The following is a 24,450-nucleotide window of genomic DNA, read 5'->3' as shown; positions in this document are numbered from 1 at the left end:
CTGCATAACCGTCTTTTTATGGACAGAAACCAGGATCAAGCACCTCCGCAGACCCCCCCCTCCCCCCCCCCAGTGAGCCCAAGCTCTCCCCCTGGACGTCACTGCCCATCTTCACCAGAACAGAGGCGTCTAAAGGCTGGTGGTTCCGGAGGCACCGGCTCCGCAGCCAGTCTCTGGGCTCAGATCCCAGCCCCGCAGTGGACCTGCTGGCTGCCTTGGGGGGGTGGGGGGACAATGATCTCACCCCTCAGACCTCAGCCCCCTCCCCCAGGGAGTTACAGCACCTGCCGCCCAGGGAGCTGGGAGGATGAAAGCCGAGTCCCCATAAAACAGCCAGCAAAGTGCCTGGCGCCCAGCGTGGGAAGCGTGTCTCCGGGGGCGTCAGTCACAGGCCTCGCAACACGACCTCACTTACTGCTGGGAAAGGGGCAGCTCTGCCCGCACCCAGGACAGGGAGGCCCCAGTCCCCCCACAGGGCCAGGAGGGGCAGGGCTTGCTCCCAGGCCACCCCGGCTAGCGGCCCTGGGCCAGAGCATGACCCGTGGGGAGGTGGCAGGCGGAGGGAGGCCCGTCCCCCGCGAGGAGGAGGGGTGCTAAGGCCGCTTGGGGAAGAGGCCGTAGGGCCCCTCCTGAGCCCTGACCCTGGGACCCCAGTGCCCAGCAGGTGGGAGCGGGCGCCCGAGGGGCTGCTGAGTGGTGGCAGGAAACACCCCCCCCCCAGTCTGGGGCCAGATAAGCAGGCGCCTCCATTCCTTTCTATCTAAAGCGGCAGCAGCACCCGCAGTGCGACAGCTGCTGTGGCCATTTGCCTGCCCAGGAACACGCCTCCACGCACACCATCCAGCAGCCCACGGCGAGCTTCCTTCTCGGACCCCCGCACGTGGGCGTCCCGGCTCTCGGCCAGAATAGCACTTGGGGGGGTGGGGGACGGGACTGCGGACGCGGAGCCACTGCGTCGAGAGGCGGCCGCACAGAGGCCCTGGGACGAGGCCACCGCTGTGGCACGTCCGCTACCAAAAGAGCGGTGTCCCCCTGAGCACGGTCACCCCCTTCCAGGACCCAGCCAGAGACGGCACCGCGGTCGCCTCTTCCCCTGGGAGACCCCTGTGGCCTCGGGGAGCGGACAGGAGGAGCCGCTGGGACCGGCAGGTGGCGCGGGATGAGCCCAATCCTGGCACAGAGAACACCGAGCCTTTGCCACTGATGGGGGGGGGGACCCCATGGGGGGCAGGGAGAGGCTTGAAGACAGACCCGCCTGAGGTGCAGCGAACAGCACGGCCCTGGAGGGTCAAATCACCCGGGTCCCCTCACACGCCCGCCCCTCGAGCCGCCTTTAGGCTCCCGGAGAACAGGGGTGGACAGCGCAGGGCTCACGCGGTAGGAGCGGCAGCGTGAGGTGCAGGTGAGGGGAGCGCAGCCGCTGGCAGGGCCCAGGGCCCCCCCTGAGCCGGAGTGGAGTCGTCAGGACACGAGGAAAACACCCGTGTGGGGTCCTGCATCGCCCTCTCCTGAGCTTGGCGACACCCTGAGCTTTACGGTGGGCCACAGCCCTCAGCCGCGGGCGAGAGGATGTTCCAGGGGCTTCGGCCACTGCCTGAGAGCTGGGGAGGGCACCCTGGACCGTCCAGGCACCTTGGAGCCCCTGGGAAGTGTCCTGTGCACCCCCCCGCCTCCCACCGTGGGTTTCCGGCATCGGAGTGGACAGGGAGAATTCCCACGAGGCCTGGCCCTGCTCTGGAGTCCCTGCTGCTCGCATCCCCGCCCCCATCGCGCCCGAGTTCAAAGGCTGGACAGAGCATGACTAAGTGGCGGCTGGGTAGACAGATGTGCGAGGCGCACACCTATAATTTCTCCAGGGAGACACACATCTGGTATTTACGACGCAGACAGGAGGGGGGAGCGATGTGGGGTTGCACCCCCTCCGCCCCCTGCAAGGGAATGACTGCCGGCCTCAGCCTGGGTGTCTCCAAAATGCAGCAGCTGCCGCGGCCTCCCTCCCAGGACCAGGGAGGGCAGGTGAGGCTTTAAAGCAGCGACCAGCTCCTCGATGTTCCCTCAAGAAGGCTGTCTGGGGCCCGGCCGTGTGGCTCCGTGGTGGAGCGTGGACCTGTGAGCCAGGCGGGCCCGGCCGTGTGGCTCCGTGGTGGAGCGTGGACCTGTGAGCCAGGCGGGCCCGGCCGTGTGGCTCCGTGGTGGAGCGTGGACCTGTGAGCCAGGCGGGCCCGGCCGTGTGGCTCCGTGGTGGAGCGTGGACCTGTGAGCCAGGCGGGCCCGGCCGTGTGGCTCCGTGGTGGAGCGTGGACCTGTGAGCCAGGCGGGCCCGGCCGTGTGGCTCCGTGGTGGAGCGTGGACCTGTGAGCCAGGCGGGCCCGGCCGTGTGGCTCCGTGGTGGAGCGTGGACCTGTGAGCCAGGAGGGCCCGGCCGTGTGGCTCCGTGGTGGAGCGTGGACCTGTGAGCCAGGCGGGCCCGGCCGTGTGGCTCCGTGGTGGAGCGTGGACCTGTGAGCCAGGCGGGCCCGGCCGTGTGGCTCCGTGGTGGAGCGTGGACCTGTGAGCCAGGCGGGCCCGGCCGTGTGGCTCCGTGGTGGAGCGTGGACCTGTGAGCCAGGCGGGCCCGGCCAGGGCACATGCCCCGTTTCAGGCTCGATCCCCCGTCGGGGTGTGCAGGAGGCAGCCGGTCCATGTTGATGCATTGATGTTTCTCTCTCTCAAGTCGATTGAGAAAGAAGAAGAAGAGTGCTGGGCTCTGGTGGGAAGTGGGTCTCTCTCCTTAGCACTGCCCAGTGCCTGCTGCACAAACAAGAAAAACAAAATGGGTCTCTGCTCTTTTCATCTGGTTTCCAGAGAAATCTTCCCCTAGCAACTCGCTCCAGTGCCAGGAAACTTTTCAAAAGGCCACATTCCTGGCCTCCCTTTCAGCTCACTTTCCTTCCCCACTGCCAAGCGAGGCGGACGCAGCGCTGACCACCATCACCCAGCGCCACCCAGGAGCCTGGTCTTCCTTCCGTCCTGCTTCCCAGCATTCATTCCCGCTGCAGGTGCTCTCGCCGGCCACGTTCACGTCAGTTCTTTTCTTCTTTCTCCTCTGCTTTCCCAATCACTTAACCCTCAGGCTGCCCAGCTGTGCCCAATCAGAAGGCACAAACCTGACCAATCAGACTGTGCAAATTTGGATTCCTCATTTGCATAGAAATGGACCCATCAGGGACCAGGCAGGACCGTTCTCTACAAGAGCCCACCTCTCTGGTCTCCAGGTTTCCTACAGGCCTCGGTTCCCCCGTTTGCGCTGGTCGCTGGCAGTGACGTTTTGTTGATGGCGAAGGCCTCCTGCCCCAGCACCACGATCAGACTCCAAGGCGGTGCCTGCTGGCAGCGCGGATGCTCTGCAGCTGGGTGGGCGAGCTGAGCGGCCTCCCCTTCACACAGGGAACAACAGGGTGGCCGACGCTCAGCTACCTGGGATCTTGGACACCTTCGAACTCCCCAGGGGAATGGGCCTGGGTTGCTGTGAGGCGGTGAAGTGAAGGAAGTCTGACAACACGGGACGGTGGGCAGAGACCCGAGCGTGGACGTGCCCGAGAGGATGGCTTTCCAGCGTGTTTTGGCCGCAGAGCCCGCTTCAAAGGAAACCTTGGGTGGAACTCCACTCCCCACCCAGATGGGGGTGGGCTGCTGGGGGGGGGGGCAGGGGAGGCGCGGGGCCAGGGCCACCTCTCCTCGCTCCTCTCTCTCCCCCCACCGTCCACAGGGAGCTCTAGGCTTCCAGGGGCAGTTCCCACACTCGAGGGCAGAGGGTCATGGAGAGGCCCTGTGTTTACACACCACAGCCAGGGGAGGGCCACTCCACTCAGGCCCAAGAGGCACAGGCCAACGTACTTGTCTTTTTTGTTAAAAAATATATTTTTATTGATTTCAAGAGGAAGGGAGAGGGAGAGAGACACATCAATGATGAGAGAGAATCATGGATCGGCTGCCTCCTGCACGCCCCACGCTGGGGATCGAGCCTGCGACCCGGGCCTGTGCCCTGACGGGAATGGAACCTGGTTCATAGGCCGACGCACACCACTGAGCCCCCCGGCCGGGCCATATTTGCCTATTGGTGGTCCCGCTACTGTTGTCTTCCTAGTCCGCCCCCGGCTTCTCAGCCTTGCTTTTCCTGCACGCATGTCCCTTATCCCAGTGCGTTTTCGTAACACATCGCGGGTCTCTGTGGAGTAAGCGGTGAATGGATGGTGCACAGCTCAGAGGGAGGCGGGCCTAGTCCACGGTGACAGGCAGCCCCAGGCCCGGCTCCGCCCACTCCTCTGAAAGGTGTGGGTGTCTCACTGAGTCATACCTGCTGGCTCACAGCAGCCCCAGTGGAAACGAAAGGCACTCCAGGTCCTTAGGAAGAGCCTTAAAGATAGGGCTTGAGCACAGGAAGACTCCCCTCTCCCCCAACAATGAGAGACGCTGTCGTGCCACTTAGGAGCCACAAACACGGACGTCCAATCAGTGCTCACGTCTTTAGCGCAGAAGAGCTTGGCTAAGTGAGAGTCTGTGGACGCTTAAATGAAAACAGCCTGCTCCCTCACAAAAACACAGCTTTGCACACACGTGGCAAAGGGCTATTAAAATCTCCTAGATTAGCGACAGAAACATAAAACATATGCAGATTTCCTCAGTTTGAGAGACTCCAGAGAGAAAAAAAAAATCAGAAATTCAAACCATCACAGTGTGCAGCTTGTCTGACTTTTACAGGAATATATTTACAGCTTGAGCGGGAAAGGCAGGGAAACATATAAAGTCAGGGAGGCAGCTCTTCCTACTTCAGGGAAATGACAGTCGCGGAGAAGACGCTGGAAACGAGCTGTCACTGACAGACTGCACTCACTGATCTCTGCCCCTTCCGCTTAGCTCTGAGAAGAGCGGCGCCTTTCTTTCCGAATTTGAAGAATGGCGCCAACGAGCTGTCCCCTTTAGGCCTGCGCGCCCAGCCCACGGCTGCCAGCAGCCCGTTCGCCCCCGCCGGAGGGAAGCCCACTCTTCACATATTTTAAATAGTGGGGAAAACACAGGTTTCTGGACACGGGAAGATTCTATGGAATTCAAACGTCAGTGCCCACAGGAACGCTTCCCTGGACACAAGCGGGCCGGCCACTTCCCTCCGTGCGTGGCTGCTCGCCCACGACCACGGCAGAGCAGAGCAGGTGTGACCACGACTGCAGGGACCAGAAGCCGAAAACAGTTACACGACCCGGCGCTGACAGACCCTGACCTACAGGACGACCCCTGACCTCCGAGGCGAGCCCACCCGCAGCCCCGCGGCGCGTCCTGGGCCGTGTGGGGACCTACCTGGTGGAGATGGCGCAGGTGTGTGTCCAGGCAGCAGAGGCAGCAGGAGCAGCACCTGAGCAGGCACCTGGACCAGGCGCTCCGCTGCGGGACAGGAGCAGAAGCAAAGGACAGAGTCAGGACCACCGGAGGGGAGGCGAGGCGAGCGCAGGCTCTGCGACTGCTTCTCCCGGAGCTCACACTCCCGGGACGCCCAGCAGCGGCGCTCAGAGCGCCAGAGATCCCCTGCTGCACACGCCACGGCCACGAGTTGTTATTATTATTATTATTATTATTATTACTGACGACCGAGGTGTCTCCCTCGGGGCTCACCTGTTACCCCGCTGTCGCCTTCAACAGGAAGGAAAGTGGGTTCACTCATATGTGCTACAAAGATAACGCCTAGCCCCGACTTCGTGTAAAAGCCTCTCCCTTCACCTCCCTCCAGTGTCTTCAATGAGAGACTTTGCTTTTTCAAACCAGCTCAGCGTCATGACAAATTCACACCCCGAAGTCAGTAAAACGAAGTATGCTCTGCAGACACTAGTCCTGTGGTCGCACGAAAAAAAGATTCAAGTCTAACTTTTTTGGGAAATGAATCCGATAGTGAGACGTTCAGGGCTGCATTTTAAGCGAGAAGTTAGTCCTATGAGATGTCGCCTGGACTTGTGTGCAAGGCGAGCGGGAATCATTACAGAATTGCCCCCGGGGCCTGACACGAGCCTGACACAGGCCTCTGGGAGGCCCAGGAGCTCCGGCCTTCGGTGGACATGCTCTCCTCCTAACGGTGATTCACGGGCAGGAAACTTGGAGACCTCCCAGCCTGGCCGCTGTGGGTGTGCCATTCACCCAGCGAGGACCACGCAGGGCAGCCTGCAAGGCCACAGAGCACGTCCTCCGGAGCCTGGAAAGGGACACGCTTCCCGCAGGCACATGGCTCAGAGGGGGTGCGGCCCTCGGTCCCTGGGGCCTCGGGGGTGAGTGACCTTTCAGTCCTCTGCCCGAGGGACCAGCCTGACTTTTTACAGTGCGGGACGGCTGCTGCCCTGGAGGGTAAGATGCTAGCAGCACAGGGAGGGGAGGCGAGGTGCCCGACTGCTCACTAACTCATGATTACACACACACACGCACACACACACACACACACACACACACACACTCGGCACAGGCCTCCCGGCACTGCCCCCCACCCGGCATGTGAAATATTCAGAGCGGAAGGCAGGTGAGACCCTGTGGGCTCACAAGAGCGGCCACCAGAAATAACATTCTCCGACCTATTTATACGGCAGGACAGACGTCTAATTACTGAACATCTGTTCCTCGCGTTGGCTGGCAGTGACCTCATCCCCCGCTCAGAGGTCCTCTCCCCTCACTTCCCTGTCTCTCTCTGAGCCTCGCATGTGCGTGGAGCTCCCATACACACACGTGATTAAATGGGGCCATTTTCTCTTGTTAGTCTGTCTCATGTCTATTTTTTTTAATTATTTTAGAATTTTTAAATATTTTTTATTGATTTCAGAGAGAAAGGGAGAGAAGGAGAAACATTAATGATGAGAGAGAATCACAGATCGGCTGCCTCCTGCAGGCCCCCCACTGGGGATGAGCCCACAACCCGGGCCTGTGCCCTGACCGGGAATCGAACCCTGACCTCCTGGCCCACAGGTTGACGCTCAGCCACTGAGCCACCCGGCCAGGCTCTGTCTATTTTCATTATGAGATCAGCAGCAGACGGAAGACTGTCTCCTCCCCCATAAATACACACGGGGCTGCACATATATTCTGTTCAAGACTTCCTCCTCCAAGGCCCTTAATATGAAGGATCAACTTCAAACACAGGAGCCAGAGCCGCCGGATCCACCTGGAGGTGGAAACGCCCCTTTAATTCCCAAAATGGATGCATTCTTTCATCCCTCGAAATTCGGCCCTGAAAGTCTCACCATAGGATTTATTTCCCCTCAAAAAGGTTCAACATAACTCTTTTTTAACGCGGGCACATAACCAGCGCTCACAAAGCACCACTTCAACGGCGACACAAGGGGACACTGGCCAGGGCCGCACCGCCCGCAGTTCCAGACCAGAGCCTGGGCCACCTGACCTGGGACTGCCCGACTCCGCTCACGGGCGCCGACCTCGGGTCGTGAGTGTGGACTTGACACACGGACAGGTCAGGTGGCTGCCTGGAAGGGCACAGAGGGTGACACTTCCCCGCTCGGCCAGCACGGGTCCCCAGGCCCAGCGGCCGGAGTCAGGTTTGTGAACTCTGGCCCTGGCGGAGGCTGTGGGGGCAGCAGAGCTGGGAAAGGCCCACCTGCCCTGCCTGTCGGCCAGGAACAGTCTGTGCACAGCTGTCCCCTGGAGCTCGGGTTCCACCGCCGTTCACAGCCAACGGCACGGAAACGCAGCCGGGGCAGCCGCACAAAGGGCCACAGTTCTCCGCTCTGGAGCCGAGATGTGGGTCATCCTGCCCTTTTCTCTCTCTCTCTCTCTCTCTCTCTCTCTCTCTCTCTCTCTCTCTCTTTCTCTCTCTCTCTCTCTCTCTCTCTCTTTCTCTCTCTCTCTCTCACACACACACACACACACACCAGTGACTCCCCACGGCGCCCTTTAGGAAACGCAAAAGGCAAGAAATACTTTAGCATTAAAACACAAACAAATATTATTCTAATCTTGTAGATCTTGTAGCGTATTTTTTTCCCTTTTAAAAAAAGCATCTAAACGTCCTTAAAAAATGGTTTAAATTTTCCTCGGAAGAATTCCTCCCATTTGTTCAGCATTTAAACAAGAAGGGAAGCGCCCACTCGGAACTCCTCCCCCCCACCCCACCCCCGCCCCCGCCGTGTGGTTGGAAAAGCACAAACAGCCGATTGGGACAGTCCGCAGGGGGTGGGGTGGGGGAGGGCCCTCCGGGCGGCCCTGCCGTCCTTGGCCTCACCTTGTCCTTCAGGGCCCTGGAAATGAACATGAGGGCGGCTCGTGGCACCCTCACCACGGTGATCAAAAGCGACCCTTTCGCCACTGTCCCTTGGTGGTAGCAGAAAAGGATGGAGAGAGACGACAGGATGGGGCGATGGGGAGGGTCCTGTTCATTCCTGGGGACAGGAGAAGAGGACAGTATTTTAAACCACTGCTGAGAGAACCACCAACTCTGGTTCAGATGGGCGATGGCACTAATGGTGCCCGGCCCGGAGTGGGTGCCCGGCCCAGAGTGGGTGCCTGGCCTGGATGTAGGTGCCCGGCCCGGATTGGGTGCCCGGCCAGGATGCAGGTGGCCAGCAGCGATGCAGAGCATGTGGCGACGTGTCCCTACACGTCGGCTGCTGAGGGAAAAGCATTTCCTGGGCTAAGATAATTCCTGTTGGTGGCACTCAATGCCCTAAACCAGTGGTTCTCAACCTTCTGGCCCTTTAAATACAGCTCCTCATCTTGTGACCCAACCATAAAATTATTTTCGTTGCTACTTCATAACTGTAATGTTCTACTGTGATGAATCATAATGTAAGTATCTGATATGCAGGATGGTCTTAGGCAACTCCTGTGAAAGGGTCGTTCGACCGCCAAAGGGGTCACGACCCACAGGTTGAGAACTGCTGCTAAACAAACGTAGAACAGAAAACTTTTTAAAACACTGGTGGGGCCCTGGCTAGTTTAGCTCAGTGGACAGAGCATTGGCCTGTGGACCAAAGGGTCCCGGGTTCGATTCCAGTCAAGGGCACATGCCTGGGTTGCGGGCTCCATCCCCAGTAGGGGATGTGCAGGAGGCAGCCGATCCATGATTCTCTCTCATCATTGATGTGTCTCTCTCTCTCCCTCCCTCTCTGCAGTCAATAAAAATATATTAAATAAATAAATAAAACACTGGTGGGTAAAAGAAACCAGGTTCCCTCTTTGCAGCAGCCACCCCTTCCACCCGCCCTTTAAGCTGCCTGGTAATCTCGTCTTCACGTTCAGAAGTTCCACTGTAATCGTCTGCCAGGTATAATCGCACAGGGAACGCTGCCTGCCTGGCCGGGTGGTTAGAATCACTCCGGAATCCAGGGACCGGGACCGTGGCCAGGGAGGGACGGGCGCTCCCCTGGCCGGCTGGCCGGGAAGTCTGGCTTCCACACAGCCCCAGGCTCCTGACACCCAGCTGATCCCTCCCGCTCCCAGGGCTCCCCGTGGAGTCATTTCCTGGACGGACTGGTCCTGACAGGGCTCCCAGCAGGCGGAGCCCAGCTGCACAGGCAGGGGAAGGAGAGCAGGGCAGAGCCGCCCCCAGCCCTGAGGGTGAGACCAAGGCCAGCGCTGGGCGGCCCTCCCTGACCCTCTGGATTCCGCCAGGCCGGTTCCCGAGCCCGAGGCCCTTCCCAGAAGCCACTGCTCCGCCTGGGGAGGGGAGCCGCTGCCAGAGGCCTGCGGAGCCAAGGCTTTGAGGGCGCCTAGGCCTGCGAGAGGAAGGGGCGCGGCCGCGGTTTCCGGAGCTGGCAGAGGCGCACTTTGCGGTCAGTCTTCCAGGAGGGAGAAGAGAGCGTGTTTAACTCCGCATCCGGCCGGAGGAGGAAATGCCAGGGAGCGACAGCTGATGGGAGCGTGGGGATCTGACCAGAGAGCCAGGCCAGGGGAGTCTGACACACTGCTCCCTGTCCTTGTTTTTGTTTTTTTTAAAGAATGTTTATGTTCCCATTTAGGAGGTCTGTGTGCCTCAGGACTTCTCAGGAGGGGGCGCTGGGGGCAGAGGGCACCCCTGCTTCCCGGCCGGGAGGGGCCCGGGGCCCAGCCGCTGTGCGCAGGCTTCCTGCCATTTCCTGATCCTCAGCCACGGACGCCACGCCGAGTACGCCGCCCCGCGTGAAATGCAGACTCAGCTCTCACAGGCCTCATTCTCCCACGCCCTCCGCTCAGCACAATCACACTGAAGCTTCCAGTTAGAGTCCTTTTCCAGCCTCAGTGAGATTTAACCGACGTGCAACACTGTGGTTGAGCGTCAACCTATGGACCAGGAGGTCACGGTTCGATTCCCGGTCAGGGCACATGCCTGTGTTGCAGGCTCGATCCCCAGTGTGGGGCCTGCAGGAGGCAGCCGATCCATGATTCTCATCACTGATGTTTCTATCTCTCTCACCCTCTCCCTTCCTTTTTGAAATCATTAAAAAAATATTTTTAAAACAAACATACAAAACAAAAGAAACCCCAGCTGCTCTTTGTGGGCAGGAAGGAGGTGACTGCTCAGGACATGGGCCATCCCCACTCCACTCTCCTCCCCCAGGAACTCCCTGTTATCTGCTCGCGTGGTCTCGGAGATTAGAGGGGGGCCAGCCCAGCGGGGACTGAGCTTCCTGTCCGCGTCCTGGCCTGTGCCTGTCCTGGCCGGTCCTCTTTAGCCCGAGGTGTTACCATTGCCCCACGTGGAGAGTCGCCAGACAGGTCGGGTGAAGGTGCGTGGGTGTGCATGTCCTCGGGCACCGTGAGGTCATGGGTGTGAACACTGCAGAGTCACGGGAAGCACAGTCAGGAAGCCATGCGCTCGCACACACGGGAACAGGAGCTTTAGGTCAGCCCTGCCTTCCAGCTCTCTCCCCTCCACGCAGCCTGTATTTCCCCGTCTGGCTTCCTGCGGGATTTTCTGTCTTAAAGAGCTTGCACCTGTGGCGGACGGAAGGGACACCATTTCTTTTCCCACCAAATAAGCACCCAGAGTTTTGGCTTCGTGTAGCTCTGGCCAGTCCCTTTGAAGGGGTCACATCCACACTGCAAAATTCCTCTGAGTCGCACAATGTGACGACACAAGCCAGCCAGCAGGGGCAGCGGGGCGGCTGGACCTACCTGTTGAAGTAGCAGGCGGCCACGGCCCCCGCCACCGCCATCTGCTGGCAGGCGAGGATGAAGTCGCTGGTCCAGAGGAGGCCCAGGAGGTGGTACCCCCACAGGTAGCGGAGGCCAGAGAGAGGCTGGTACTCCACCCGTCCCCCGGCGGTGACCTGGGCCGCTCCTAAGGTTAGAGCACAGACATGCTCACGCCAGCGCCGTCCGAGCACCGACCCACAGGCCCACCTCCGCCCCCCGCCCCCGGCCTCTGGCATCCATGAAACACAAACGCCCCAGTAACGTGTCAAGTGCCCGCCCACCCTAATCTAAGATCCCCACGGCAAAACGCAGCATTCCGATCCCATTTAACTTACGGACACAGTGAACCATAATCGCAGTGACGGGTGGTGGGCAATGAGCAGGACACACGGCGTCCACCTTCCCATTCACCCCACTTTGCGGGGGGGGGACACGGAGGTTCGGAAGGGCCACAACCCTTTCGGACTCGAGATCAGCGGGAGGAGAACGGGAAGCCACGCCCACCGGGCGCTGAAACCCATCTTCCTCCAAACCGCCTTGTGAGACAACAGGCCTCCTGCGGCCGAGCCCCCCGAAGCTGCGGGGGCCCCGGGACAGAACCCCGAGCCACCAGAAATGTAGCCTTGGTAAAAGCGACGAGGTGCAGGCACGGCGACAGGTGGCAGCGGCTAACGGGACAAGCCGAGGCCCCCCAAGCCCTCACACCCGGGCAGCCCCACGCCACCGGACGCCGCTGGATATGAACGTCTGGGGAGCCGTCTCCGATTTGCTCTTCGCTCTGGTCACCCGGCGGCTCACAGCCTTTCCTCTAGGCCAGTGGTCGGCAAACTGCAGCTCGCGAGCCACATGCAGCTCTTTGGCCCCTTGAGTGTGGCTCTTCCTAAGCCTTAGGAGTACCCTAATTAAGTTAATAACAATGTACCTACCTATATAGTTTAAGTTTAAAAAATTTGGCTCTCAAAGGAAATTTCAATCGTTGTACTGTTGATATTTGGTTCTGTTGACTAATGAGTTTGCCGACCACTGCTCCAGGCCGGCTTTCTCAGCTCTGCCCGTACTAACGGGCACTATGGACCATTTAACTCGTTGTTGGGGGTGGGGGCAGGCCTGTGCCTTGCAGGGTGTCCAGCAGGGTTCGAGGCTTCTACCCATCCGATGCCAGCAGCATCCTCCTGCCCCTACCCGAGTCCTGCCAGCCCCCAATGTCTCCAGACTGCCCAACGCCACCTGCGGGACAAAACCAGTGCCCGGGAACCAGGGCTGTAAGCGAACCCCGGGTTAGGGTTAGGGTTAGGCTCCTTCCCTGAAAGCCCAGGGAAGTCCCAGGCAGGCGGGCGGTCCCCAGCACGTGGCTGCCCTCTCCTGGGCGGCCGTGGCCCTGCAGTCAGGAGCCCTGCGAGCAGAGGCTATTTTGTTGCTGAGCTTTGTTACAACGTAGCAATAGAAAGTGTGGGGAAGTTCAGGGACCAGACCCAGGATGCGATGGGTCTTGGGGAACCTAAGAAAGGACTTGGCTCCAGGCTCAGCTTGGACACGTGTCAGAAGCCCCCGGGGGGCAGTGGCCACGGGCCTGGGCTGGACGGTCACCTCTCTGCCCTGAGCCTAAGGCCACCCCCCAACATCCTCTTTCTCACCCACTTGAAGGCATCTGCTTCCCAAGAACCTCGCACGCCTTTCCAAGAATCTCCCGGGACCCTCCCTCCCCCTCTTCCCTGCCGTTTCTCTCGTGAAACAAAACCAGCTGCTCTCCAACCCACAAAGGAGAGAGCTTCCCGCCTCCCCAGGCCCAGCCCGGGCCCGTCACCCTCACCAGGCACCTGGCTGCCGGGAGGCTCAGCCCCACAAACCATCCCACCACACGGCACGGCCCTGACACGCGGCCCCGACACGCGGCCCCGACACGCAGCGGCCCCGACACGCGGCCCCGACACGCGGCCCCGACACGCGGCGGTCCTGACACGTGGCCCTGACACGCGGCGGCCCCGACACGTGGCCCTGACATGTGGCCCCGACACGGCGGCACCCACCTCACCTGCGGTGCCCAGGCTCAGCAGCACGGCCACCCAAAGCGACCAGAAGAGGAGGAGGACGGCGCACGTCCACAGCGGCTGGAGCAGCAGGAAGGGGCAGCGGCTGATGGCCTTGTTGGTGACCTGCAGAAGCTCGACTGCCAACTTCGTTCTCCTTCTCAAGGTAAAAATCAGCACCAGCAGAACGGCCTGGCGAGAAAGGGGTTAAACTGTTCCAAGTGCTGCAGAGGGAGAGGCTGGGACACCCCAACCCCCCAACCCCCCCCCCCCCCCCCCCCAGCCAGCAGCCCTGCTAGGACAGCTTCTCCCGCTTTCGCTGTCCGGGAACACATTCTAAAAAGCGAACTGAGCACCTAGTGTGCGCTGGTCCCCACGAGGCCCTGCCGCCCTGGCATGAGCAGGACACACTCCCGGCCCTGAGGAGCCTGTGGCCGGTTGGGGAGCAAGAGAACATGAGAGTGAGGCCCTGGGCTGGGGACTGCCCCCCTACCCCCACCCCCCGCCCCCCGCCCCTGCAGCACGGAGGTAACTGGGAACGCAAGGGCTGCGAAGGGCAGGGAACACGCGTGACGCAGACGGTCTAACTGCCGCAAAGCATCTCGCGCCTCCTCCGCCTTGCTCCCTGCACAGGAGCCTCCCGTAAGGACAGAGCCCCTCCCCCCACACCCTGGCCCAGGGTGTCTCACAGCGGCTCTGAGCCCCTGCAGGTGGGTCTCGTGTGTGCGGGTCCCTGGTTACTTCCTCTCATGTCTGAGCGCCAGACCAGCTGGGAGACCCTGAGGGGGAGGCCAGTGCCCTCCCCGCGCAGGAGCAGGGACGAAGCGGGCGGGGGGCGGGCGGTGGATTCCTGGGCTCTGCCATCCCCTGCTCCCCAGCAGCCCGCTCCCCAGCCTCGGTCTCCCCATGACACTGGGCACCCTGGAGGGAGGAGGGACAGCCACACCCCGACAGCCTGTCAGTGCTCCCATGCGACCAATGAGGCGACAGGCAGAGGGCACACCGTGTGGGCGGGGTCTTGAACTAGACCTGAGGCTCGTCCTGCACTTGCCTTGGGACACACTGTGTGTGTGGGGTGAGGCGGGGGGTCATGCACAGCAGGCCCCATGGATTCCCGCCCCTGGGGAGTGGCCCACACCCTCCGTGTCTGCCTGTTGCCACGGGGGGGGGGGGGGGGGTCTGGGAGAGGTGGCGGGTTCTCTGATCGCCAGGGCCAGAGCCAGGGAGGGAGCAGAGGGCTCTGCTGGGCGGCGTGAGCATCGTCCTCACCCGGGGAACAGTGTGCCCCGCAGCGCCCACCCTTCAGCCACCTGGAACTTGGCTCCACTGCGCTCAAGGCCAACGAAAGCACGGCAGCAGGGCGGCCTCGGAGAGGTGGCGGGAACGGGGAGAGGGAAGACGCGTCCCTAGTGCTGGAAGGTCCGGGTGTGTCCCTGCGTGGGGACCACAGGTAAACACACAACCAGCGTCCTCGCTCACTAGGCGAGGACACAGAAGCTCTGCCTGTTCCGGCTAAAACCAGGCACTTGGATTCAGAGCTGCGGCCGGCTCCCCCCTCCCCCCTGCCCACACGCATTTCTTACCGTGAGAACCGTGGCCACCACAGCAAAGCCCAGCAAGCAGGTCACGTTGTCCCGTTCCGTGTCCAGCGCCACGCTGAGGTCAGCGCTGTAGTCGTAATACAGCCACCACAGGACGCCACAGACAACTGGGAGGCCAGGCACGGCTCAGTACCTGCCCCAGGTGCCCATCCACCTCCACCTCCACCTGCACCCAGCTCGTGGGGCCACATGTCCCTGGGCGCCCTGAAGGGCTGGCAGGCCAGGGCCACCCAGACATGGAGTCTGGGTGACTCCATGGATGCGTGTCTTTGGGAGATGCAGGGTGAGCCGGGAAACAGGCCGGGCTGGGTGTGAGCAGGGGAGAGACTGTGCCAACAGGACGGTGAGAGGAACAACATTCGACCCAAAGTCTAAAACCTCCCGGCGGGCTCTGCTGGTGACCAGCCCATAGGAGCCGGGGCACTGCAGACACTCTGCCACCTTCGCCACATCCACAGTGACAGGAAGGTCACAGTCCCTCGCCAGCCCTGGCGCGTGTCCCCCAGGGACCCACTGTGTACCTGGGCCGAGGGCGCCGCATGGCAGAGGGCACAGCGGTTCTCCCGGGAAGGACACTGGCTGCACCCGGGACTGGAAGCTCAGATCCCTGGACCCTGGGTGTGGCTGCTGCCCCGAGCCTCCTGCCCACCCTGCCTCTGGGGCCCCTCCCCCAGCCCAGCAATGAAGAGGGAAGCAGTGGGGGCCCTTTTCCAGGATGGACACGAGGTCACGACCGGCAGGCTCGTCCCCCACGAGCAGCGAGACGGGGTCAGAGGGGAGGCTCTCTAAGGCCCCACTTCACCCCAAACCTGGAGCCTTTTGACTTCTACGCTTAATGGAAAGGCTCTTCACCTGGTCCAACAGGAACCCAGCCCGGCCACGTGGCTCCATGGCTGAGCGCCGGCCTCGGAACCAGGAGGTCAGGGTTCAGTTCCCAGTCAGGGCACAGGCCCGGGTTGTGGGCTCGATCCCCAATAGGGGGCGTGCGGGAGGCCGCCGATGGATGAGTCTCCTCTTTGATGTTTCTATCTCACTCCCCCTTCCCTCTCCCTTCTTTTCTGAAATCAATTTAAAAAAATAATTTATTATTCTTTTTAAAGGAAAACCAAGTGGAAATACTCACACAGCAGCCCCACAATAACCAACGCGACCAAAGTGTGAACCAGAAGGCGGGTGGCGACGCGGAAGGTGAGCATCATGGCCAAAGACAAGGCTGGAAAGAAACCAAACACGGAGTTCAGCGACCACCGCGGTGTGAGGGCCCAGAGGCTCCGCCCCCAGAGGGAGGGCGACATACAGAGCGAGGCTCTACATTTAATCAAGAGGCTAATTTTCATCGTCCGACATCCGTAAGTGGGAGGAACCCTGGCAGCCCCGCGCGGAGGGTCATGAGTGAAAGTGAAGACTACCGAGTGCGAGGGCACACAGGCCCAGGATCGTGTTTCTTCCCGACATGATCCCGCCGAGCACGCGATGGAGGGCGTCCGCATCGTTGATCAGGACAGACGCAAACAGGGAGTAGCACTCCGGCGTCTGGGGGACGCAGCGGCTAAACAGGGGGAAAGACTTGCTAAAAATAAAAGGTGGGGAAATGGTGGAGAGGTTTGTTTAATCACTTGTCTTTTTTTTTTTTTAAAGATGTTTAGAATCCTCAAACAGTGGTTCTCAACCTTCTGGCCCTTTAAACACAGTTCCTCATGCTGTGACCCAACCATAAAATTATTTTCGTTGCTATTTCATCACTGTCATGTTGCTACTGTGATGAATTATAATGTAAATCTCTGATGTGCAGGATGGTCTTAGGCGACCCCTGTGAAAGGGTCGTTCGACTGCCAAAGGGGTCGCGACCCACAGGTTGAGAACCGCTGCTCAACAACCAAGGGAGCATAAGAGAGGCAGTAATAAGAAGAGCTTAGTACCCTGCGAGCAGAGGCCCTCAGAGAGCCTGCCGTCAATCCCTGTCGCCATGGTGACAGCCGATTGATGCCTCTGGATGGGGAGTGACCAAGGGAACTCTGGGAAGCAGGCACCCAGAGATGATTGGGAAAGGCGGCCTTGCAAACTCAGAGACCTCAGTGACCCCAAAGGGTGGTCTGAACTGAAAGCATTTTAATTAAACGCCGTCCATGGTGGGTGGTCACGCCCGAGGCCAGCAGGTAACTGGTAACTTCCCTTTCCCCGGCGCCTCAGGGCATAACCAGTGCAGCAGGCGGGACCACAAGCCCCTCCTTGTTACTGTTATCACAGTCATTGCTGACTGTTAACCACCCTGCACCCACCCGTGTAAAGGAAGCCTGTGGCCATCGTTTAACTTTTTATCCAACCCCAGGGGTTCCACCCCTTTGCTGTCTCCCGCCCCCCATCATCACCAATGGGTTTCCCGTGCCGCACACGTCTCCTCCTTTGACTGCAACGTATAGAACAAGGGGAAAACGCCATTCTCCGGAGCACTGTCCCGACACACCGAGAGTCTGCTTCCCGGCAACTGCCCACAGTTTGGCTTTAATAAACTCACAAAAATTCTTTACAGGTTTGAATGCTTCTTACGTTAACAGAATTCATCCGAGCAAATGGCACAGTGACTGAATGGGCACGGAGGGGGGAGACTGGAACCAGAATTCACCGGAGGGAAACCTAAGCCTTTCAGATTTCAAAGGCATGCGGGACTCAAAGTCCTACATGACCTTGGACTCCAGAGGGGGAGGGCCTGCTGGTCAGGGACTGGCCGCAGCCTTTTCTCATTGCTCCTGAGAGCTCTTACCTGGGCACCCACACCTTCCGGGCACCCAGCCACTGCTCTGAGAGGGCACCTGAGCCTCACGTGATCAGCGGGGGAGGAACAATGGCGGGTCACAGGGAGGCGTTCAGGAAATGTGCTGTGGCCCCGCAGCCACGCTTCTCGGGTTGCCAGCCTTCACTCCTGGCAGGGCTCTCCCAGGATAAACCCGACTGCCCCACCTCAGGACAGACACTGGCTTGTGCGGGAGGAGGAGGTGGAGCCTCCATGTCCCCAACTCTGTCCGAGGAAAGCCCGCCAGCAGGGCTCTTACTCCGTAAACTGCTTTGAATGAGTGAGTAATGGGAGTATGAGGATTTCCCCACGTGGTTAAGGAGGAAACTAGAAGGTAGAGGTAGAGAATCTGTTCAAGATTACATGAGTAGCTAAAAATAAAAACTCACACCCACACCGTGGCAGCCTGACACCAGGGCTCGGTATCCTAATAGGTTACAAATGCATCCAGAAGAGGCATGTGATGGTCAAGGGAAATAGAAAAAACATCTGTGTGACGGTGCAGAATATCACAGTGTGAATGAATATCACAGTGTGAATGAATCTGCAAATTCTAAAAAAGCCCCAGGAATGCCTGGTTGCAATAAAAAGGCAAAAGTCAATGGATTCTACTTTGTGACAGAGGGGCTGCTCTCCAGGCGCACCCACGCTGCTGCAGAGGGTCAGCGTTCTTTCACGGCTGCGCAGGGTCCCGTGGTGTAGACGGACCACAGCTTTACCCTCTCACCTGGCGATGGACTTTCCAGATCTCAGCTATTGTAAATTGTGCGGCTATGAACATGGGGGTGCATACACTCTTTCTGGTTTCTTAGGATATATTCCTAGAAGTGGGATCACTGGGTCCCATGGGAGTTCCATTGGAAATTAAAACTCTTTAAATAAGAAAGCAGCTTATGGTGGGTAGTCATGTCCTAGGCCAGTGTCCTCCCTGACAAAGACCAACTTCCGTCTTTCCTGAGCCCGTTGTCCTTTTGCATCTAAGATAACACACCTCGGGAAAGTCAGGGTAACTGTAACTTCCATTTCCCCACCCCTCAGGGCACAGCTGGCCACCAGGGCGGAGCCCACAGGTTCCCTCACTGTGACTGTTAGCATGTTAGTTGCTGACTGTAACTCCCCTGCACCCACCTGCGTAGAGGCAGCCTGTGTCCATCATTTCACTTTTACCCAATCCCAGGGTTCCCCCCTTTGCCTTCTCCCGCCCCCTAATCCATCACCAATGGATTCAGTGCCCACTGTGTCCCCTCCTTGGACTGTGATGTTTACAACAAGGTGAAACCCGCCGCTCTCAGGGCACTGTCCCAATCCACTGAGATCCTGCTTCCTGGCCATTGTCAACAATTTGGCTCAAACTCACAAAAACTCTTTCCGGGTCTGAATGTTTCTTACGTTAACACGTGCGCGCATCGCTCTTGCTGGCTCCAGGTGCCGTGTGAGGGCCACATGCACCTTACTGCTGTTTCCTCCTGCTCGGCCTGGTTCCCACCCCGCTGTCCTTACAAACGCTGCAAACAGCCCCACCTGGTTGGTCCCTGGCCTCTGGCCAACCTGCTCCCTGCAGACAGCTCCACGCTCTCTCCTTTGCCCCTCCCACAATGCCTAGAAGAGTGATAGACAGGCCAGACACCCAATCACCTTTGTTGACAGACAGGAGACATATGGGCTTTTACCTGGGAGGCACTGGGAGCCTGGGGCACAGTGAGGCTGCACCAGGATTCTGGGTGTAGTTGGCGGGACTCAAGCTGTACACACACAGGAAGGACCCTGGGAGCAGGAGATAAGAACACTGTAGGACCTGTCCCTGTCCCTGGGGGAGCCAGCACAGCAACCCGTCCTTATACAAAACTGTGTGGAGACAGGATGAATCCCTGGGATCTAGAAAGGGCCTGTGGGGGACCTAGAGACAGAGAGCACACGTGCCCCCTGAGGTCAAGGGGGGCCCTCAGGGCAGGTTGTCTCCGGCAGGTGTACACAGGTGACCCCACTGCGGCCCCCCCTGGGGCGGGGCCCGCCCTCGGGGCCCCTCGGCGCCCACCAGTGTTGTTGGCGAAGAGCTGCACTTCTTCCAGGGTGGGGAGCTGCTCCTCGGGGCAGCTGGCCACACAGAGGGCCGTGGAGCCGAGCCGGCCATCCCTGACGTCCAGGTGGCAGGAATCCAGGAAGAACACGTGCCTGGGAGACAGGAGACAGGAGGGGACCGCCTCAGAGCAGGTCTTCTCCGGGGGGTCAGCGTGGGCCTTAAAAAATAGCCACAAGCTACCAGATGCGGGTGTAACGAGCAAAGCCTCACGACGAACGCCTCCGCAGAAGTCAGTGCGCGCCATGCCCAGGCCATCGCAGCGGGAGCCACACTCAACTGTTAACCAGCGGGCGGGGCTCAGTGGTTGAGCTGCAACCCATGAGCCGGGTCACCGGTTAGAGTCCCGGTCAGGGCACATGCCCGGGTGGTGGGCTCGATCCCAGGTAGGGGTGTAGGAGGCAGCGATCGATGTCTCCCTCTCATCATTGATGTTTCTCTCTCTCCCTGTCCCTTCCTCTCTCTCTAAAATCAATAAAGACTTACTTTAAACATAAATAATAATGAAGCTAAACCTGTCTCCACGGACTTTGCTAGTAGCATGCACAAATGTACACGAAACATTTTACCTAACGTCCCTGTCCAGCTCCGCGTTTTCTGGGGGACAACAGCAGGGGCCGCCTGGACCTCCCAGGGGCTGGAGGCGGGCAGCGCACAGTCCGCTCTAGGAAACCCGCAGGAAGCACCTCTGCCCCGAGTCCATCTACTTCAGAGTAGCTGCACCCAGAGCCGCAGGAGGGGAGGCTGTGAACCTGAGGCCTGCCTCTGCCTGCGCCGCGGGCCACGGATGAGAGTGCAGACAGGGGCGGGGGAGGGACAGTCCCCGGCGCTCCCAGTCGGGACACGGGTGTTTCTCCACGCAAGCAGCACTGGGGATGGTGTGCCCGTGCTCACATGACCGGCACACGAGGAGGCGGAGGACGGCAATGCCAGCGTTCACTGAGCCGTAGCTCGGGCAGTGCCTCGGGATCCCGCCCACAGCCTGGCGAGGGGGGGGGGGGGGATAATGAACCGGGCTTCACCGGACGGAAACTCAGCTCAGAGAGGTGACGGGCTCTGCCCGAGGGCGCACAGCCGACAGGCAGCAGAGCCGAGTCTGATCCGAGGGCTGTTGATTCTGAAGCCGTGGCCTCAGAGTTTTAACGGGAAAACGGTCCCAGGCTCAGAATGACCAATGGACGCAAAGTGTGACATGGAGCCCCCTGCAGGTTGGAGGCTCACGTGGACACTTACTTTTTTAGGGTCATGTCCTGCCCGGAAAGAGGGGCCCCCTCCACGGGGGAGTTCTTCCTGCCGCACACGTTGCCGAAGCTGTCGTGGCCGAAGAGGAGCCTCCCCGTGGCTCCGGCCGCCACCGCGGAGCCCGTGATGAACATCTGGGAAAGCCCAGGTGGCACATGAGAGCCTGGCCAGGGGCACAGGGGCACTCACCCCCATGTTGACATGAATGAAACCAAACAAACTGGGGGGCATCAAGTGCTCCCCTCACACGTTCACCAGGTCACCCGGCTTTTATCCAAGGGCCAGGGCTCTGCCACTTCTTTCCCCGAGTTTTCAGACGTCTGTCCGTCCACCCGTCCAACCCTTCTTCTCTCCTCCCTTCCTACCTTTCCCAGGTTTCCTTCCTTCCTCCCCTCCCTTCCTCCTCCTCTCCTCGCCCCCTTTCTGCTCTTGTCTTACAAACACTGGCCCTCAAGGGTTGAGGCGACACAGCTGATGTACACCAACAATTCTGCCGGACGAGAACACCTGGCAGTTGATAGTCACTTTTATCCGATTTCACAGTGAATGTGGAATATTTGAAATCCCACCTCAAAAGTTCAGTCCCAGTGACAAGCACTGACGGGCCTGGCAGACTGTCAGATCTTCCGCGAACACAAACACGGGGCGTGAGTTTCCCAGCCGCGCCCGCTGCACAGAGCACCACCCAGGACTCAGGATGCAGCACCCGTCCGGCGCCTCCGGGGACGTGCCCTGGGACACCATGCGTTTCCCACACGCACTGTCCCAGCCAAATGCTGCAGGGGGTCCGCACCGCACTCGTTCACTTAGAAACCAGAGCAACAGCCTGCAGGGCCCAGCGTGGGCTAGGGACCGAGCCGGGGACAGACAGAGGCCGCCCCGCAGAGGCAGGAGGAACAGGCCCCATGCTGTTTTCCGTCTGCCCTTTAACAATGTGGCAGCAGCTCCTAAAAGCCGGTCCGCTCAAGAAGGGCTCGGATCTGACGGAGGAAGGGCACGGGCACAGGGAAGCCTCCGGTTTACTTGGCAAATGGCCTGCTCTGAGGGCCCCTCTCAGATGGCCCGTCACTGTGCAGGCTGTGCTGACCCAGCGGCCATCGGGCCGGGAGCGCAGCCGTGACGTCTAGGTTTGAACAGCGCAGGGGCTGGGGAAGACCGTTAAGTAACACAGGAGCCCCAGGTCCAAGCTGCCCAGTGCCGGCGGGACAGGGGCCCGGCAGAAACACCAGCCACCTGTGGGCAGCCCCAGGGCCGCGATACGGGCAACACAGACGTCCGGTTACACCTGTACGGCCCGGCCTGTCTATGTGGAACCAGTTGGGAAAGTCAACAACCAACGCTTTTCTAAGGAGAGAAAACATGGCATCTTAGAATCTATTCCACTTTATCGCTTCTCAGCACAGGCACTCCTCGCTGGTGCTAACAGCGGGCTTTGTGGGTTAACCACCCGCCAGGCAGCAAATGCAGCCTCCATCGCCATGGACGGTTTCACCCGGTGGCCTGTGGGGGTGAGGGAGGCTCTCCCTGCTGCTCCTACAACTCTAAGGCAGTGCAGAGCCGCGAGATCCCACTTCCACGGGACACACCCAGGACCAAGCAGCACAGCCTGGGCAGGTCTGCCAGCAACCACATACCTGGAAACCGGAAAGAAATTGGGGGTGGGGGGTGGGGGGCAGTGATCAGCTACCGCACTAGCGGGTTCGTGGCACAGGCCTGCTTCCCTCGGCTAAGAGTCATCTATGTCCAGGCTCACCTTGGGCTGTCCTGTGTTAAAGGAACAGCAAACGCCTGAGGGACATTTTAACCTAGGGGCTGAGGAGGTATGAGCACCTCCACGAAGTGAGTGTGGAAGAGAGACCGCACGCGGGCTAAGAAACGATCCCATCTCCCCGCTCCTACCCCACAGCCTCTCCTCCTACCCCATGGCCTTGGCCCCTAACGAAGCCTTCTGTTCGGAAGCCCTGCAGGACCAGGCAGCTGTCCAGGTGAGCACGCACCTGACCAGCGTTCCGGGATAGTGCTCATCCTGCCCTAGGCAGGTGCCTCCCATGGTGGCACAGCTTTCACCTGGACCGACCCCCCCCCCCACATACACACCTAGGCTCCCCCAGGAAAGGTCTAGCCGTGCGATGTACAGGTGGGGCACAGTTCTGTGGGGCCCACACACCAGTCCCCTCCCCGCCAGGCGGCCACGCTCACCAATCCCGCCCAGAAGAGGAAGAACAGGAGCAGCCAGGCCTTGTCGGTGCATTTCCTGTAAATCTGAGGCCGCCACTCTCTTCGCTGGGGGGTTCTCTCTGCAGAAACCTGCCAGGAAAAGAGGGGAGCGCGGAAGAAAGGGCGCGGTCACCTGTGGGTCCCACCTGGGGCAGCCCAAACTTGCTGGAGGACTGCGCCGAGGAACGTCCTTTGTGTGTGTGTTTGTTCTGGGAGCTCGCAAACACCTGCTCCTCGCCCTAAGTCCCGACCTGGCGGTGCACCTGGTCGCACCCCTAGGCCAGCCTCCCCCCGCCAGCGCCCCAGCAGAGTGGGGTCCGAGGAGCCCACCATGGGTCCCAGGGCTCGGTGTGCGGGCAGGGCTCTGTCCGCGCAGAGCGGGGCAGGTGCGCGCAGGTGGGCCCCGAGTCCGCCCCTCCCCTCCCCTCCCCTTCCCCGAGCGGCACTCACCGGGCTCTGGGCACCGAGGCACCGCATCCTGCGCTCCAGGCGGGACTGGGGGCCACGCAGCGCCCGCAGCGGGCAAACCCAAACCCGGGGCAAGCGGCGGGCAGAGGCGCAGCGCCCCCGGCGGCGGCGGCCTCCGAGCGCGGGTGGCTCCACGGAACCGGCCCCTTCGGGAAGGAGAGGCGCCGCCCCCCCCCCCCCCCCCCCCGCCGCCCACCTGCTGCAGCGGGAAGCAGGAGGCTTCTGCCAGTCCGTCCGTCCGCCCGGAGGGCCCGGGGCAGGTGCGGTGGGTCCCCCTCCAACAGGTGAGCGGCACTGGCCGGGCAGGTGCTGTGCGAACTGCTTCGCGGGCATCACAGAGCGCCCACGGCAGACAGACCGTCTCCCTGTCGGCAGTGAGGGGAGCCCAGGGGATGGAGCCGGCAAACTGTGGGGCGAGGGGCTGAACCCCGACACTCCAGGGACGCCCTCAAGGCGGGTGTCTGCGGACCCCACCAGGGCCCCCACAGTCTGTCCTGAGAAACCGAAGCCACCAGTCAAACGTGGTGCAGGAAGTCTGTGAAGGAGGAAACCCTGGGGTGGGGGGCTGAAGGAGGCCTCCAGGTGTGGGGGCGGGAGATGCTGGGGGCGCTGAAAGAATTCGGGGTCTGCGCCTCCCTCGCCTGGTCTGGGGACAGTCCTATCCCTCCCTTTACGACGGAGATGTTAGCGGAATTGAAGCAACAGCAGACCCCGGCTCCCGTCAGGGCACATGCTGGGGTGCGGCTCATCCCCAGAGGGGAGCGTGCAGGAGGCAGCCGATGGATGATTCTCTCTCATCATTGATGTTTCTCTCTCTCTCCCTCTCCCTTCCTGAAAGCAATAAAAATACTTTTTATTTTTATTGCTTTCAGAGAGGAAGCGGCAGGGGGA

General features: G+C 60.5%; 1 protein-coding gene across 2 annotated transcripts in view; it reads right to left on the bottom strand.

Moving 5' to 3' along the window:
- Positions 1–23,657, bottom strand: part of SLC44A3 (solute carrier family 44 member 3) — a 28,979-nt gene extending 5,322 nt beyond the window's left edge. Inside the window, exons 1-12 of one of the 2 annotated variants that reach the window (XM_081111957.1) lie at positions 23,542–23,657; positions 23,074–23,181; positions 20,866–21,008; positions 19,591–19,727; positions 19,226–19,319; positions 16,174–16,334; positions 15,888–15,977; positions 14,747–14,871; positions 13,169–13,355; positions 11,116–11,281; positions 8,246–8,402; positions 5,335–5,418 (exon numbers count right to left, since the gene is read on the bottom strand). In XM_081111957.1, the coding sequence (XP_080968083.1) occupies positions 5,335–5,418; positions 8,246–8,402; positions 11,116–11,281; positions 13,169–13,355; positions 14,747–14,871; positions 15,888–15,977; positions 16,174–16,334; positions 19,226–19,319; positions 19,591–19,727; positions 20,866–21,008; positions 23,074–23,181; positions 23,542–23,568 (1,479 nt within the window). In that variant the 5' untranslated portion in view covers positions 23,569–23,657. The remainder of the gene's footprint in view (positions 1–5,334; positions 5,419–8,245; positions 8,403–11,115; positions 11,282–13,168; positions 13,356–14,746; positions 14,872–15,887; positions 15,978–16,173; positions 16,335–19,225; positions 19,320–19,590; positions 19,728–20,865; positions 21,009–23,073; positions 23,182–23,541) is intronic. The other variant, XM_081111956.1, reaches the window with a different exon arrangement.
- Positions 23,658–24,450: the final 793 nt, after the last annotated feature.

The sequence above is a fragment of the Myotis nattereri genome (assembly GCF_964212035.1).
Source record: "Myotis nattereri genome assembly, chromosome: 18".
Lineage (NCBI taxonomy): Eukaryota > Metazoa > Chordata > Mammalia > Chiroptera > Vespertilionidae > Myotis > Myotis nattereri.
The sequence above is the reverse complement of the archived record's forward strand: the minus strand, read 5'-3'. Positions and strand labels throughout refer to the sequence as shown.